Source organism: Pleurodeles waltl, chromosome 3_1 (assembly GCF_031143425.1).
Source record: "Pleurodeles waltl isolate 20211129_DDA chromosome 3_1, aPleWal1.hap1.20221129, whole genome shotgun sequence".
In the NCBI taxonomy this organism is placed as follows: domain Eukaryota; kingdom Metazoa; phylum Chordata; class Amphibia; order Caudata; family Salamandridae; genus Pleurodeles; species Pleurodeles waltl.
In genome coordinates, this window is record NC_090440.1 from 1,930,045,990 (window position 1) to 1,930,062,635 (window position 16,646).

At 42.4% G+C, this 16,646-nt stretch overlaps 1 protein-coding gene across 1 annotated transcript in view; it reads right to left on the reverse strand.

Moving 5' to 3' along the window:
- SPAG5 (sperm associated antigen 5) overlaps positions 1–16,646 on the reverse strand; it is a 415,500-nt gene that overhangs the window by 357,962 nt on the left and 40,892 nt on the right. The window contains exons 7-8 of the mRNA XM_069226180.1: positions 9,049–9,141; positions 7,109–7,243 (exon numbers count right to left, since the gene is read on the reverse strand). Coding sequence (XP_069082281.1) covers positions 7,109–7,243; positions 9,049–9,141 — 228 coding nt within the window. The remainder of the gene's footprint in view (positions 1–7,108; positions 7,244–9,048; positions 9,142–16,646) is intronic.

The window sequence follows — 16,646 nt, forward strand, 5'->3', positions numbered from 1 at the left end:
ATTCATGGGGGAAGTACAAAGTTCAGGAACCAATCGGCTTCAAAGTATCCATCAGGGTATTTGCTTAATGGTCTAAAGCTTTCTATATCAACTGCCACTTGGAATAATGATAGTTGACCAATTTTCTGGATGCATTCATAGACCTAAGAATCAAAGGTGAAAATGTGCTTCCTACTGAGACTACAACTTGGCCTATTTATTCGAAGGACAAGTTGGAAATGGATCGAGGATCCCTCTAACCTTGGTATATGAACCATTATATACTAATTAATACTTTGTCAGATTAAAAGGGTTTCCCATAACTGGCCAATAATTCTTAAAGCCGATTTTGGAAACTGCAGTCAAAGAAGGAGGTTTTTCCCATAGGCAAGTAATTTGTTTCTTTAGACATTCTGCAAAAGGGAGAAAAGGTGTCTCATATTTCTATCCTTTGATGAAATAGCAGTCACTTTATATTTAACATTCAGTAATTTGGTATGGATTCAAACCCAAGTTGAAAAAATATGAATAGTGTAGGACCATTTCTATACTTTGTAATCATGTCTACTCATTGTCACTTTTCCCTCAATTGCACCACCTAGCATCTCGTAAAGAGTTCTTCCATTGTCCAAGTCTACATTTGGAATATTTTTAAGAGGAGCTACCGCAGAGGGTGCAGTATTCACTGGAAATTCAATTTCACTGAACTATTTTCATTAAGTACCATTTCAAGTAAAAGGCAGACTTTGCTATAAATTGTAATTAAGTATACATTTCACTGGAATCTATTTGGTTAAATAACTACACTGGAAAAACAGACTATTTTCAAGTGAGGCTTCCCCTGTTTTGCAATACGATTTTTTATAGTTTTCTGATTGTTCTAGAAAAACATTTAAACCTTATACCTAATTGTTGGCCCAAGTCAGGTCTAGGCATGACCTAACCCAAACCCTGTTCCTAACCAGGCACAGCCTAATCTGATCGCAAATATGACCTTCATCTTACTCCTTATCCTTGCTTCCACGTAATCCACTAACCTTGAAACTAATTTTCAATCTAACATATACCTGACCCTTAACGCTAAATCTAATCTTAATTATAACCCAACCTCCTCACTTGCACTTTGAAACGATCATAAATTAGTCAACAAAAATAATTTGGAATATATTAGCCACCTTATCCAAAATTAATAAAATTGGTAAACAATTACTTTTTTCATGGAGGGGTTATATTTGTTAAAAAATAATTTAAAACAAAAAAATGAATATGAAGGGCTTATACCCCACCTAAGCAGTGCAAAATGTGGATATTTACATGGGCGCTGACTCTCCATATTAGCCCAAACAGTAGCGGAAATGTGCTTTTCTAACCTCAAAATACTCAAATGAATCTGATCTTCACTAGCAATTTCCACATAGTTTGAATAGTCATACTAATGGCTCTATTCAAACTGGACTAAGAAATGTCCTCCATCTTGGCCTGGCCACAACATTAAAACACAGACTTCAAAAGGTATAACACATAGTAGCCTTCTTTAAAAATGGAACACAGGTTCACATTATCCAAGCTGACTGAATGAATCAAAAACTAAATTCTTCTCTATTTTAGACATCTTTGATAACAGTCTTCCATTTAAATATTCAGAGGTACTGGGTGCCACACCAACTGCTGTGAATAAAATAATTTTGACCATCACAATGGTAATCGAAAACATCAACTTGCAGCTCATGTTGCCAAAAAGGATCCTGTTGTTACTAAAGCTTGCCTAACACAACAAACTGGTGAGAGCCTTCAATTGTATGCATGTGGCAGCTCGAAAGAAAGATTTTAAATGTCCAGAGAAAGGCCATACCAAGCATCCAGGCTGTGTTTCGATTTAAGGATATCATTTTGTGTAACATTGACTCAAAGTTTAATCTCCCTACATCATCATCAAAGCTTGGTTTGGGTCATAGGCCAAAATACCTTTGGTGGAGGATTGTAAATTACACTCAGAAGCTCAACATTAAATCCACAAATCTACAATTACTTGTTCAAATCAGATTAAACTGAAAGATCCACAGTGAAATGTCAATTTGTGTTAGGAAAGCCCAGTTCTGAAACATACTGAATCCGAACCTGATGAATCTAACCAGTCCAGTAACTTATAAGAACACGTCTCTTCAAACATACCTTCCTAAACATCCTGAAAACCATCATGCCTACCACTGCACCATCCAGGAAAGGAAAGGATCCACTTGTGCATTGTTTGGCCCCTTCCCCCATGCAAAATCCACACTGAAGTTGTGCCTGTAAGAACCATCCATCTTCACAATTTGACTACTGCTTCATCAGAAGAGAAGGAGCGAGTTGTTATCAAGCAAAGGTCCTCACAAAACAAAAAACAAAAAGATCAGCGACCGGAAACTACTTAAATTCACTGTCCATTTTTTTTATTACTCATCTGTGCTAGTACCGCGTTGTTGATTGCCACAGGGCACAAGCTATTCTGAAACACTACAAGTATGAAGGACTCCACACACCAATCATATTTTGCTTTTTCAACTACAATGAAAGCCTGCTGCACTGTACCCTGCATGCTTGATGTGCATGCAGTCATAGTCGCAGCAATTTTGGTTACATTCATCTGGACCTCATCAGCTAGCCTACAAAGCAAGCCAGTCTAAAGGTGTTTTGCAAGATCTGTGTTGGGCGCAAAGTGATAAATGGAATAGAAGTTTGGATAAGAATTACTGAAAAACATGTTTGGATAATCGGTCTGTATAGGAAGCAAAAAAAAAAAAATCTTTAAAACCTCACTTTGTTAGTGGATTTAATGGATTGTTATATAATTAAGCATACTTATTAAAAAAAACTTTGTCTGGCTTTTCAAAACATGATCATATAATTAGCTGTGAAAAGAACACCTACAGTTGCTAAATGCATCACTCGGATGGATAGATACCGCCAACAAACCTCCACTGTTCACTTTGAATTAATGAAACAGTCTTGTACAGTGCAACAGCTACTCCCTAAGGAACATCACGTCACTGTGAGCTGGGAGGGGAGAAAGCAAGTGCCTTAAAGGTTGAATAGATGTGCTTTTATCTTTTTCTTAAGTATGACCACAGTAGGAGCCTATTTTAGGGAAGGTGGTAAGGTTTTCCAAGCCTTGTCCACTAGAAAGGGAAAGATGTGATCTTCCCTAATAGCCCTGATGATATTGGGAATTTGCAGAACACCTAAAGTGGTTGAGCGCAGTGCCCTTGTAGGGGTGTATACCCTGAAATGTGTGTGGAAGTAAGCTAGTCTCTTAGTGTGCAATGCCCTGAAGGTAGTAAGCAGGGACTTCTAAAGAATACTCTTCTCGAACTAGAGCCAATGTAAATTTCTCAAAGTCTGGCTTAGCGAGTATCTACATAGCAGATTGACAATGAGCCTCGCAGCAGCATTCTAAACCTTCTGCAATCTGTGGATCAGTCTGGATGGAGGCCCAAGGTAAAGAACGTTGGAATAATCCAACCTGGAAGTAACCAGAGCATGTACAAAGCTCTTCCTGGAGTCCTTCGGGAGATATATTATGAAAGATCCTAATGACTACATCACGGTGAAGCATGTGACTACCACTGCCTGAATCAGTGGTTGAAATGGCAGATCTTTATCAAGCTTCACTCCTAGGTTCCTTACTACTGTGGAAGGGGCTGAAGGGTTAGCCATCTGTGAAGACCAGAAGTTCTGTAAGTCCTGGAGCATGTAGTCCCTGAAGAATCTCTCAAATTTCTTCCTATTAAGTTTGAGAAAACTTTTTTCATCCAGTCTGCTACGATATGGAGGCAGCCATGGAATTTTTTAGAAACAAAAAGAAAAACAACAGCTGGGTGTCATCTGCATAGAAGAACCTTGAAGCCCCATGTTTCTACCACTCCTGCCAATTAGATCAAATAGATGTTAAACAGTAATGAACTCAGGGCCAAGCCTTGCAGGACACTAAGCTCCGACTGCAGGTAGGAGAAGAGGAAAAGAGTCAGGCCGACAGCCTGATGTCTATCAGCCAAAAGGAACCTTAGCCAATGCCATGGCTGACCCTCACTCCTATGGCCTTCAGACAATCTAAAAGAATTTGGTGAGACAACGTGTCAAAGGCAGCAGAGAGATCTAGCATTAACACTAGTGCTTTAATATCCTGGTCAAGACTGGTCCTTATGAAATCCTTGACCTGCAGAAGAGCCACCTCAGTCCCGAAGCCCGGCCTGAAGCCAGACTGCGAAGACCTCCAAATGGGCAGACAGATGCTTGTTCACCTGTTTTTCCAGAATTTTAGAAAATTCTGAAAGCAGGGAAATGGGCCTATAGTCGAAAGGGCCTATAGTCGAAAAGAAGTCTGTCAGAAAGTCACATAGCGTTTGACAAGGAGGAGCATGTTGCTGACAGGCACTTGGAGCCATACATGTTTTACAATTTTAAAGATCTCCCTGAGCTCATTAAAGGCTTTGGATATTTGCAGAGAAAAATTAATGGTTATTGAGAACTGGATTTTTTTCCTGAATAGTTTCAGTGCATGCTTATGTGGCATTTTATTATCCACATTATAATTAGCCTTCCTTGTTCTTTCAAGCCTTTTACAATTGCACTTGCACTCTCTTAGCTCTTCAGTGAACAATGCGGCAGATGTTCCGCCCATTTCCCTAAGGACATTTTAAAAGGGTGCAATCTTATCAACGCTGCCTAATATTTTTGTTAAGTGTATCAAGATCCACCTCAGTAGACCCGGTCACTGTCATATGAGTGTTAAAGTCCTGTCTGAAAGTGGCTTCCATGACTTTATACCAGGACCTTGTTTTATCTTCTCCATCTGGATGGCAGCTAGTAGGACCCTGAAAGCCAAATGTAAATGGGATCAGTGCATGGTCTGACCAGTTCAACAGCAAAGAGTTTGAAGAGAGTCACAGTTGGAAAAGATGAGGTCCAATTGGTGACCCTCAGAATGCGTCGGGCCCATTGAGCTTAGGAATAGATTCAAATTCTTAAATGTAGTTGTCAGAACCTGACCTGTTGTGTCACTGATGTTATAAGCAGTGGTTCCCAACCTTTTGACTTCTGTGGACCCCCACTTTATCAGTACTGGAACCCGGGGACCCCCACTGAATCATTAATGGAATCTGGGGACCCCCCCCCAATGATTCATTAGTGACAGCTGGGGACCTAATCTGTTAATATCAATAAATTTTCTAAGCAGCCGCGGACCGTCTGAGGAGGCTTCGCGGACCCCCACGGGTCCCCGGACCACAGGTTGGGAACCACTGATCTATAGGCATTTTAAAGTCTCCCAAGACTGTGAGAATAGCATATTTCAGTGAGGTACTGCAGATCATCAGCTATGCAGTCCTCGAAAAATCATAAAAATATTACTAGACCTGCAGGACGAGTAACTTGAATAATCTACTCGACCTAACTGAAATGTACTTGACCTGAAAACTGGTCTCAAACTGTGTAATCCTAGGCAAATTTTTGATTTTACAAAGCCGATTTTTTCTTCATTCTCACATATGAGTACACCTTCAAAAATGTAAGTTCAGCATTTCTGCTGTACAAAAAAATCTATTTTTTTGATTAAATAAACTAAACGTTTGCTCCATGTATAATAAGAATCTAGCCTACATATACGGTACTCATGATCCATGACTTGCCTCTTAGTTTACTAATAGCATTGTCATTAGGGCAGGAGCATCTCTCAGTTCACGTTTAAACATTCACTTTTAATAAGGACATTACTAAAGCCTGATGTGGTAGCACTCTGTCACTTTACAGAGAGTACATTTTCCATTGAAATGGCCAAAAACATTCCCACTAACTTGCAGCTTTACTGATAAAACTTTATAGTGTATTAAAAATAATCTGTGAAAATCAGGTTTCAGAAAACAGTTATCATTTGCACATCACCAAGTAAAGTGTTCTGATTTGTTTTCACCCTAATAAAATATTTTTTCCATTCCACAGAAGTTCAAAAATTGGCCTTCACAACTCCTGGAGAAGTTTGCCCGGATTTTAATGGAGAAGATGAGTCCTTCCCCGAGTTCATTAGCTCAGGCCTGCTCACTGTCGCCTAGAATGTAGAGTGAAAATTCACAGCTAGGCCTCCTCCCCCAAATCTTGGTGCAAGATAGAATAACTATAAGGGTTGGCAATAGCACAGATGGCAGAAGGCCTAAGCCATGTCTTTGTGACAAATGTTATTCCTCATTCATGGTCACATAGTAGTGACCATATTTCAAACATACGCATTTATGAGACAGGCCTTGAATAACACGCCCTACATTAGGGTCCTGAGCAAGAAGGGCGTTTGCTAGGATTTGCCCAGACGAAGGCGGGCAACTAAAACTGCATTTGTGTCCAACTCCTAGTTGAAGAAACGCTTCACTGCTCCACACAATATTCCCACCTCTCACCAGTTGGACAGCATGGCTGGCACTGGACACGAGCTAGACGTGGATGGATGTAGACGGGCTTGCCTTTGGTGCACCAACAGTGCGTCCACTGCTCATCTGCACCACAGTCTGCATTTTATGCTCCTGCCAAAGCTGAATGACTGCCCGCACCTGGTCACCAACACTAGACCACGCCGGGTCGAAATGAAGTCCCAAAATGGCAATGTGGTGGAAGGACCAAATTGTGCCTCTAAATCAAATTATTTTGCGCTTAAAGCGGTGAAAAAAAATCTTTCTAGGTGAGGCAGAGTGTAACCCATTCAATCTAATTGTTTTTAAACCCCCGGAGTATTTTAAAAATGTATTTCAGTGTTTGACCAATTGTAGTCAACAGTGTATGGAAATACCCACTTAAAAATCGTTTAAAACCAATCTAAATTGTAATCATGCACACATTTAATCACAAATTGAAACAATTTAATTGTGATGATAACACCCACTCTTACCCCAGCCTTATGCTACCCTTGTACCTAAATCACCCTTACAAAATCATGCAGATGATAGCTCTATCAACCCTTGCCAAAACATTAATTAGACAAAAAGATTTTACATAAAATCTGAAATTTCCGGTCATTAACCAGAGTCTAGTCTTTGTTAAAACCTCCACTATGCACAGCTATTTTCTCAAGCCATAAGTTCAACTACTATTCTATCATTAATATTACCGCTTCCTGAGCTCGAAGTGCCTTTTCCATCCGTGACTTCATCTCATCACGCAGCTCCAGGTTTTCCCGGTGTTTGGATTCCATCTTTTTTAACACAGTCATGTGGTCTGTAAAGAGTGCACGCATCTGGCACACCTGCGATGGAAAGACACAAGGAGTAAAAGTCAGGTGCCATAAGTAATGTAGTTTTTGCATTTGTTGTTACTTCATCATGTGCTAGCATGTGTTGCATGATGCCAACCAGATGTCACAACACTTAGTACATATGGGTGACATCCATCCAAGCCTCATGTGCTTCCAGTTTTCTATCCTAACATATGACGGAATATTCAAAGATGTTAACGGGACGAAACCCATAGACAGTTAACACTAAGTTGGATGAACTGTTCACCACTTCCTAAAAACCATATGGAGACTCATAAAATACAAGGATTATAATTTTCATCAAAAAGATGGATGTGTCATACGCTCTTCATCTTCCTAGCAAGTTGTAAAATAAGGTCAATATGTCAAATCAAAGCAGCTTCAGGTCGACGTTTTTTCTAATTTCACAATCTATAAGGCAGCGACACCCATGCTTACACAGGTGGCTGGTTCACTTTCTTCACCATTACATAAAACACATCAAAATGACCTTGCTGAATAAATCCCAGACACAGAATGATATGCAGGCTATTCAGGTCGGATGAAATAGACTTGAGTCCCGTGAAGCAATGAAAAGATCGACACACTACACAACTTTCCATTGTCAAGAAGAAAGATCCACAAACCAGATAAAGTTGTCATTCATCCGCAAGACTAAGTCTTCAAAAACATTCTGTCTCATTAGTAGAAAACTGTCCATCATCCTTCAGGTTGCGATCAGAGTTCCCAGACCAGTGCATCGACCTCATTCTCATTCCAATCTGAGAAACTAGCTAAATAAAGGATGCAAAAACCTCAAACCGATGATTAAAACCTTAGAAATAAAAGCTTGATTAACCAAGTGTGGGGAATATATGAGAGAAATATCAATTGCACCACCAATAAAGTAAAAGGTAAAGTCTTATGGTCGGAGTGCCATGAAACAGAACCATACTATTTTGCAGAGTAAGCAACACCCCTCCACTTGATGCAAACTTAAGGAACCAACAGTGCAGCCAAAGAAATACCTACACTCCTTTAGACACCTATGGGCAGCCTCAAATGACGATGAGGCAAAAAACAGGCCTTCAAATGTAAAGTGCTTAACGGAGACAATAAAACACATGTACGATATAGAAGTCTTATTTTAAGCAGACAAAAACTGCTCTACCGAAACAATGTTACGTTTTTCACGTGCTTGTTGACTGCCCCAAAATATAAAACCAACATATTCCCCCGCACCTTTTATTGAGATTTAAAAGCACATGCAAAATGTTTTTATGCATTAATGTTTTAAAATATCACGCTCTGACATAATGTTTTAGTAAAGGTATTGCACAAAAGGCTCATGCAAGAAGTGCCTAGTAAAAATCATTGACAGCATGAGGAACAAGCCTTTTCCTTGGCAGTCAGCCTGAGGTCAGGCTACTTCAAAAATAAGAAATAAAGTGAAGGATGAGTATGTACAATAAAATTACCAGAAGAACCTCATCATTTATGCAGAACCTGGTTACCGTGGATACCACATGATCTTACCTGCCACATCTAGGTAGCCAAAAGGTTTTCAAGTGTCAGATCAAGTTGACTTAGCTATGCAGCTGCGGAGTGCTCCCATATGATGCAGTGATGGCTGGTTCTCATTTCTGACATATTTTGTATAGCCTGTGTTGAATAACCAGTAAAGTGATCTAAAGGCCCTGCAGTACTCTCCTGTGACAACATGGGAGGATTGACATACCGTCTGCTCCAAAAGGCCCTGTCAAGTGTACACCTTCATAGAAAACATGTAGGAGAAATGTGCCCAATGGCTTTCTCACCTGCTGGCTTAAGGCTTCCAGATCCTTCTGGCCCCTCATATAAAAATGTTCTGCACACGCAAGGACAGAATCAAATTCATCACGCTGAGACTGCTGTAGAAATGTAAAAAAAATAAAGTACAATTCCTTAGATTATTTGACCCAACATGATGATTTGCTGATGCAATACTACATTCAGAGGGAACATGCATACATACGAAAGGCTTGCTTCTGTTAATACCTGCTTTCAGAATGTATGTAATGGGACAACTGCTAGAATTTCTTTCTTTAGAAGAGAGGTGATATGCTCCCCTTAGTCTGTGCACCACTTGACATTGACCATGTTATGAGACAGAGTGCAGAATTCCTGCAGAATTAGTCCACAAGGTATCGGTGCCCTGTGAATTGCGAAAGTTTTAGGGAAGTGGTCACATGACCATTGAGATTGACAGCTTATTGCTCAAACACCCAACCTGCTGGCAATTAGGCAGCCAACTAAAGAAACACCCAGACAGCAACATGTTAATCAGAAAAAGCAAGCATCTTAATGACCAAGATTTTGCAAGACCTTTTATTGTGTGGTGTCGATCTATTATTTCAACTCATTTAGTTGTGGGGCCCAGTTGTGCATGTCTCCAAAAGCACAACTCGTTATTTAAATGTGATTCAATTCCTGTAAATATACTTACTCTAGTTATTATGAAACTCCATGTGCTCAAAACTCGTGGTTGCCCACTTGGATGAACTGTAATGTTGCTCCAGGCACCATGTTAGCAGTAAGTGCGATTGAGAAACTGATACAAGTAAATGTTGATTGCATTTCTGACCTGTTGAGAGCACAGCTTCGGACAGCGTTGAACTTATTAGATGATCTTCCACACATCTTTAGTTGGGGGAGGCCATGGAGGCAAAGTCTAGAATATTCCCTTGAGCAAGACAGCTCTGCATTTGTATTGTAATAGGTATTTGTAAAGCTTGCTTTCACCCGTGAGGGTATCCTGGACCTTTCAAAGGAGGAGTTACAACAATAGCCAAACTCCTACTGTCCTTTGTTCAATTCCCAGAAATCAAAAAGTAGTTTTGAATTTGGTTAATGTTGTGGTCCCTTAGGCAAAGAGGGCGACGTACATATTTTCCCACTGATATCCTTGTTATTCTCTTTTGGTTTGGTAAAGACTCTGCAAACTGCGGAACATGCTTTTGTATACCTTGCTGCTCTGCTGTCAGCATTGCAAGACAAACTTTAATTGTAGTTGTATTTATATAGCTCTTACTACCCCTGATGAGGCGTGTCAGAGTTTTTCGGCGAGTAGCACACTACCCCGGAACCCAAAGATTTAGGGGTGGATTAGTATAGGGAATTATAATTTGTTAATTTGAGGAGTGGACATAGGAGTCTGTCAGTCTGATTCAATAGGATAAAATAGGGATACAGGTGGGACGAGTCTAGATGGTATTATAAGGGAGTTCATATTAGATGAGGTTTGGGATGAGTCAAAGGAGGGACACAGGAGAGGAGAGTCTAGAAAGGGTTATTATGGAGATCATTGTAGTAAAATGAGGTTTGGGGTGAGTCAAGGAGGGACGATCCAGAAAGGGTTATATGGAAGATCACAGTAGTAGAATGTGTTTTGGGGCGAGTCACGGAGGGATAGAGGAGGGAAGAGTCAAGAAAGGATCTTAGGGAGATCATAGTAACAGAATGAGGTTTGGGATGAGTCAGAGTGAAGGTAAAGAATATATTGAGAGAACTATAGGGTGAGGGATAGAGTAATGCACTGAAGGGAAGAACGTTTTTTCTTTTGTTTTTTTCCTTTCTTTTTTCTACAGTAGGACTAAAGTAATAAATGTATAGATATAGAACTAGATAGAAAGGGTATCCATGTATAAGGAAAATAATAAAGGGATATAAAATTGTAATGCATAAAAGCCCGGATAAAAGTACGGATAGTTAGAAATTCAAACTTCAGGTGCTGCTGTATATATAAAAGGTAATTTGATTGTGCATTTTTATTATTGCTTTATATATTTATTTTATTTTTATGTTTCTCTCAATACTTCAAAGGTGAAGTACTTAGATACAACTGTTATGATCAAATTTACAAATTGTGATAAAGAAAACAGAGACCAATACGCATCTAATCAAATAACATATGAAAACTATGCAGTGACCTATATACATGTTAAGCTTAAAATAATGGATATATCTTATACATATTTATGTATGACCTGGCATTTTTCAGGGTTATCCCCAGACTTTTTGCTTTCTTCCTCCTAATTGTTTCTGCCCTGTGTTTGTTGGCTTTAGGACTCTGGGCACTTTACCACTGCTAACTAGAGCTAAATGGCATGTATACTCTGTCTAAATTGTACTGGTGAATAGTTTATCCATGATTGGCATATTTGATTTACTAGAAAGTCCCTAGTAAAGTGCACTATGTGTCCCCAGGGCCTATAAATCAAATGTTACTAGTGGGCCTTGCAGTGTGTGCAACCCACGAGTAGCCTTGTAAACATGTCTCAGACCTGCAACTGCAGTATCTGTGTTCAGTTTTAAACTGACATTATTACCTGACAAGTGCACCCACTTGCGGGGTCCAAACCTTCCCTTTTACTACATGTAAGTCACCCCTAAGGTAGGCCCAAGGCAGCCCCATGGGCAGGGTGCAGTGTATTTAAAACATAGAACACGTACTGGTGTGATTTACATGTCCTGATAGTGAAATAGTGCTAAACTCGTTTTTCACTATTGCAAGGACTATCTCTCCCACAGAGTAGCATGGGGATTGCCTTGAAATATCTTTTTAGTGTAATATCCCATTGGGAGCAGATGTAGATATAGAGTTTGGGGTCTGAACCCGCAATTTAAAAATACATCTTTTGGTGAAGTTGGTTATTAAAATTTAAGTTTGAAAATGCCAATTTTAGAAAGTGGGCATTTTCTTGCTTAACCATTCTGTGCCTCTGCCTATCTGTGGAGTGCTCGTCTGGGTCAGGATGACAGTTGGACTGTTTGTGAATTCACTCTAGAGAGTCACATAAAGGAAGCTGAGGTGTGCCCTGCATATCCTGATGGGTGTTCGTGGGCTAGGGTGGTGGGAAGAGCTGACACTTGCACCTGAACAGGGCTGTGCCTGTCCTTACACAAAGCAGTCTCCATTCCCCTGGGGTGTGCCTAGGTCTTTTGCACTACAAAGACTTCTCTTTAAAGTTCCCCTACTTCAAAGACAGAAATGGGTATAAGTACTGGACCTATGACACCACAAAGTTAAAATCCTTCTGGATTGAGGACATTCTGCCAGGAAGAAGAGCTGGATGCTGTAAGAGGGACTGCCACTCTGCCTGTTGCTTTGGTGGCCAGCTGCCTGCTGCTTCTGTCCTGGGTGTGAAAGGGATGGACTTTGCTTTCTACATCCTGCTTCTAAAGGTTATCTAAAGGTTATCCATGGGCTTGGACTTAGCTTGCCTCCTGTTAAGAAGTTTCAGGGACATCAAAGACTTCATCTGCCAGCACCTGGCCTCTCTTGCGGAGACTTCTGGCTTACCAATTGGTACCAAATCCAGTCCCTGGGTCCTTGGGAGTGAGTTCTGGTGCAACCAAGAAGAAATCAAGTACACAGACTTCAGAGTGATTTCAGAACCCACGCCACAGTCCGACTCCGCGCTGCTGCCTCCACTGGAGCGGTGGTCCCCATCTAAGTGCAACGACTGCGATCAATGCCGTAGGCCCACCGCAGTGCTTTCGAAGTCCTGCCATAGCATGAGTCCCGAGTGATGTGTCAACAATGCCTGTGACACCTGGCTCTGCCGCAGCACCTGTGGGCCCGTTGTGTGATCTTGACATCACGAAGTTGACACCTCGCATCTTGACCTGCTGGATTCATCGACCCTGCCAGGTCGTAAGGAACCAACACCTTGCCACAGATGCCTAATCACCCCCCCTGCAACTGTAAGGAACCAACTGCTCACCTCCCCTGCCCAGCAATAAGGAACCAACACCTCACCTCCCCGACTCCATGCATCATCTTTGTTTCCTCATTGTTTTCAAAGGCAGTGTACCTAGGGTCCGTGCAACTCAGTGACTGGCCCGCACTCCCTCATGAGTGGCGGTGTACCATTGTGAACCACTCCATCAAGACACTGCAATAGCCCAAGTTGGAGCTATTGTGTTTCTGATCTGCATCTTTTAAAATTTGTATCTTTACTTGTGTATTTTCGATTTTTGTTTTTTTAGTCTTGTTTTATTTTTAACCATGAGTAATATATAAATTTGTTAGGCAGACCTAAAGAATATCTATATATTTTTTAAACCATAAATAATATATATGTGTAGGAAGTTGGCTCTGTATGCACTATTTCAAAGTAAGGAATAGTATGCAAAGAGTCCAAGGGTTCCCCTTAGAGGTAAGATAGTGGCAAAAAGATATAATACTAATGCTCTATTTTGTGGTAGTGTGGTCGAGCAGTAGGCTTATCCAAGGAGTAGTGTTAAGCATTTGTTGTACATACACACAGGCAATAAATGAGGAACACACACTCCGAGACAAATCCAGCCAATAGGTTTTGTTATAGAAAAATATCTTTTCTTAGTTTATTTTAAGAACCACAGGTTCAAATTCTACATGTAATATCTCATTTGAAAGGTATTGCAGGTAAGTACTTTAGGAACTTTGAATCATTACATTAGCATGTATACTTTTTACATAAAACACAATAAGCTGTTTTAAAAGTGGACACAGTGCAATTTTCACAGTTCCTGGGGGAGGTAAAGTAATGTTAGTTTTAACAGGTAAGTAAGTCACTTACAGGTTTCAGTTTTGGGTCCAAGGTAGTCCACCGTTGGGGGTTCAGAGCAACCCCAAAGTTATCACACCAGCAGCTCAGGGCCGGTCAGGTGCAAAGGTCAAAGAGGTGCCCAAACCACATAGGCTTCAATGGAGAGAAGGGGGTGCCCCGGTTCCGGTCTGCCAGCAGGTAAGTACCCGCGTCTTCGGAGGGCAGACCAGGGGGGGTTTTGTAGGGCACCGGGGGGGACACAAGTCAGCACAAAAAGTACACCCTCAGCAGTGCGGGGGCGGCCGGGTGCAGTGTGCAAACACGCGTCGGGTTTCCAATGGTTTTCAATGAGAGATCAAGGGATCTCTTCAGCGTTGCAGGCAGGCAAGGGGGGGCTCCTCGGGGTAGCCACCACCTGGACAAGGGAGAGGGCCTCCTGGGGGTCACTCCTGCACAGGAGTTCCGTTCCTTTAGGTGCTGGGGGCTGCGGGTGCAGGGTCTTTTCCAGCCATCGGGAAATGGAGTTCAGGCAGTCGCGGTCAGGGGGGGCCTCGGGATCCCCTCTGCAGGCGTCGCTGTGGGGGGTCAGGGGGGACAACTTTGGTTACTCACGGTCTCGGAGTCGCCGGAGGGTCCTCCCTGAGGTGTTGGTTCTCCACCAGTCGAGTCGGGGTCGCCGGGTGCAGTGTTGCAAGTCTCACGCTTCTTGCGGGGAGTTGCAGGGGTCTTTAAATCTGCTCCTTGAAACAAAGTTGCAGTTCTTTTGGAGCAGTGCCGCTGTCCTCGGGAGTTTCTTGTCTTTCTTGAAGCAGGGCAGTCCTCAGAGGATTCAGAGGTCGCTGGTCCCTTGGAAAGCGTCGCTGGAGCAGGTTTCTTTGGAAGGCAGGAGACAGGCCGGTAAGTCTGGGGCCAAGGCAGTTGGTGTCTTCTGTTCTTCCTCTGCAGGGGTTTTTCAGCTCAGCAGTCTTCTTCTTCTTGTAGTTTCAGGAATCTAAATTCTTAGGTTCAGGGAAGCCCTTAAATACTAAATTTAAGGGCGTGTTTAGGTCTGGGAGGTTAGTAGCCAATGGCTACTAGCCCTGAGGGTGGGTACACCCTCTTTGTGCCTCCTCCCAAGGGGAGGGGGTCACATTCCTAATCCTATTGGGGAATCCTCCATCTGCAAGATGGAGGATTTCTAAAAGTTAGAGTCACTTCAGCTCAGGACACCTTAGGGGCTGTCCTGACTGGCCAGTGACTCCTCCTTGTTATTCTCATTATTTTCTCCGGCCTTGCTGCCAAAAGTGGGGGCCGTGGCCGGAGGGGGCAGGCAACTCCACTAGCTGGAGTGTCCTGCGGTGCTGGCACAAAGGGGTGAGCCTTTGAGGCTCACCGCCAGGTGTGACAGCTCCTGCCTGGGGGAGGTGTTAGCATCTCCACCCAGTGCAGGCTTTGTTACTGGCCTCAGAGTGACAAAGGCACTCTCCCCATGGGGCCAGCAACATGTCTCGGTTGTGGCAGGCTGCTGGAACCAGTCAGCCTACACAGATAGTCGGTTAAGGTTTCAGGGGGCACCTCTAAGGTGCCCTCTGGGGTGTATTTCACAATAAAATGTACACTGGCATCAGCGTGCATTTATTGTGCTGAGAAGTTTGATACCAAACTTCCCAGTTTTCAGTGTAGCCATTATGGTGCTGTGGAGTTCGTGTAAAACAGACTCCCAGACCATATACTCTTATGGCTACCCTGCACTTACAATGTCTAAGGTATTGCTTAGACACTGTAGGGGCACAGTGCTCATGCACTGGTGCCCTCACCTATGGTATAGTGCACCCTGCCTTAGGGCTGTAAGGCCTACTAGAGGGGTGACTTATCTACACCTGCATAGGCAGTGAGAGGCTGGCATGGCACCCTGAGGGGAGTGCCATGTCGACTTACTCGTTTTGTTCTCACCAGCACACACAAGCTGGCAAGCAGTGTGTCTGTGCTGAGTGAGGGGTCTCCAGGGTGGCATAAGACATGCTGCAGCCCTTAGAGACCTCCCTTGGCACCAGGGCCCTTGGTACCAGGGGTACCATTTACAAGGGACTTATCTGGATGCCAGGGTGTGCCAATTGTGGATACAAAAGTACAGGTTTAGGGAAAGAACACTGGTGCTGGGGCCTGGTTAGCAGGCCTCAGCACACTTTCAATTCAAAACATAGCATCAGCAAAGGCAAAAAGTCAGGGGGTAACCATGCCAAGGAGGCATTTCCTTACAATATGTATTTGTACAAAGAAATGCACATATTTAAATACATACATATAAAGAAATTGTACATATTTACGTGCACTGGCATATACTGTACATCAGTGTGGTGGTCGTGTAGGAAAGAACACTCTTTAGAAGACTTCTGAAGATCAGATATTTATTTATGGCTCTTATGTTTGGAGGTAAGAAATTCCATAGTTTGGTTGCTTCAACAGAGAAAGATGTACTTCCCATGGTTTTGTTCTTGTTTTTGGGGGTTTGTGCCGAGGTGCCAATCGTGAACTGAGGTTCCTTTGTTGTATGTATTTTGTGATTTTCTTACTGATCAAAAGTGGTCCTGTTCCATGTATTGCTTTGTGGGTGACACAAAGCAGCTTGAAGGTGGATCTTCTGGCAACCGGTAACCAATGTAGGCCTGTAGAAGGCTGGCCCAGTGTGTGGTGAACACCTATGATGTTACAACTTATACTGGGTCCTGGCAACCCTTATTAGATAGTGTAACAGTATCTAGGTAGCCACGGCTCTCTAGCGGTAGCTATGTTGAGCAGACAAAACTTATCTAGCAGGAGTGTGAAGCATTTGCAATTCCACGGTAGTCACACAGTAACTTACC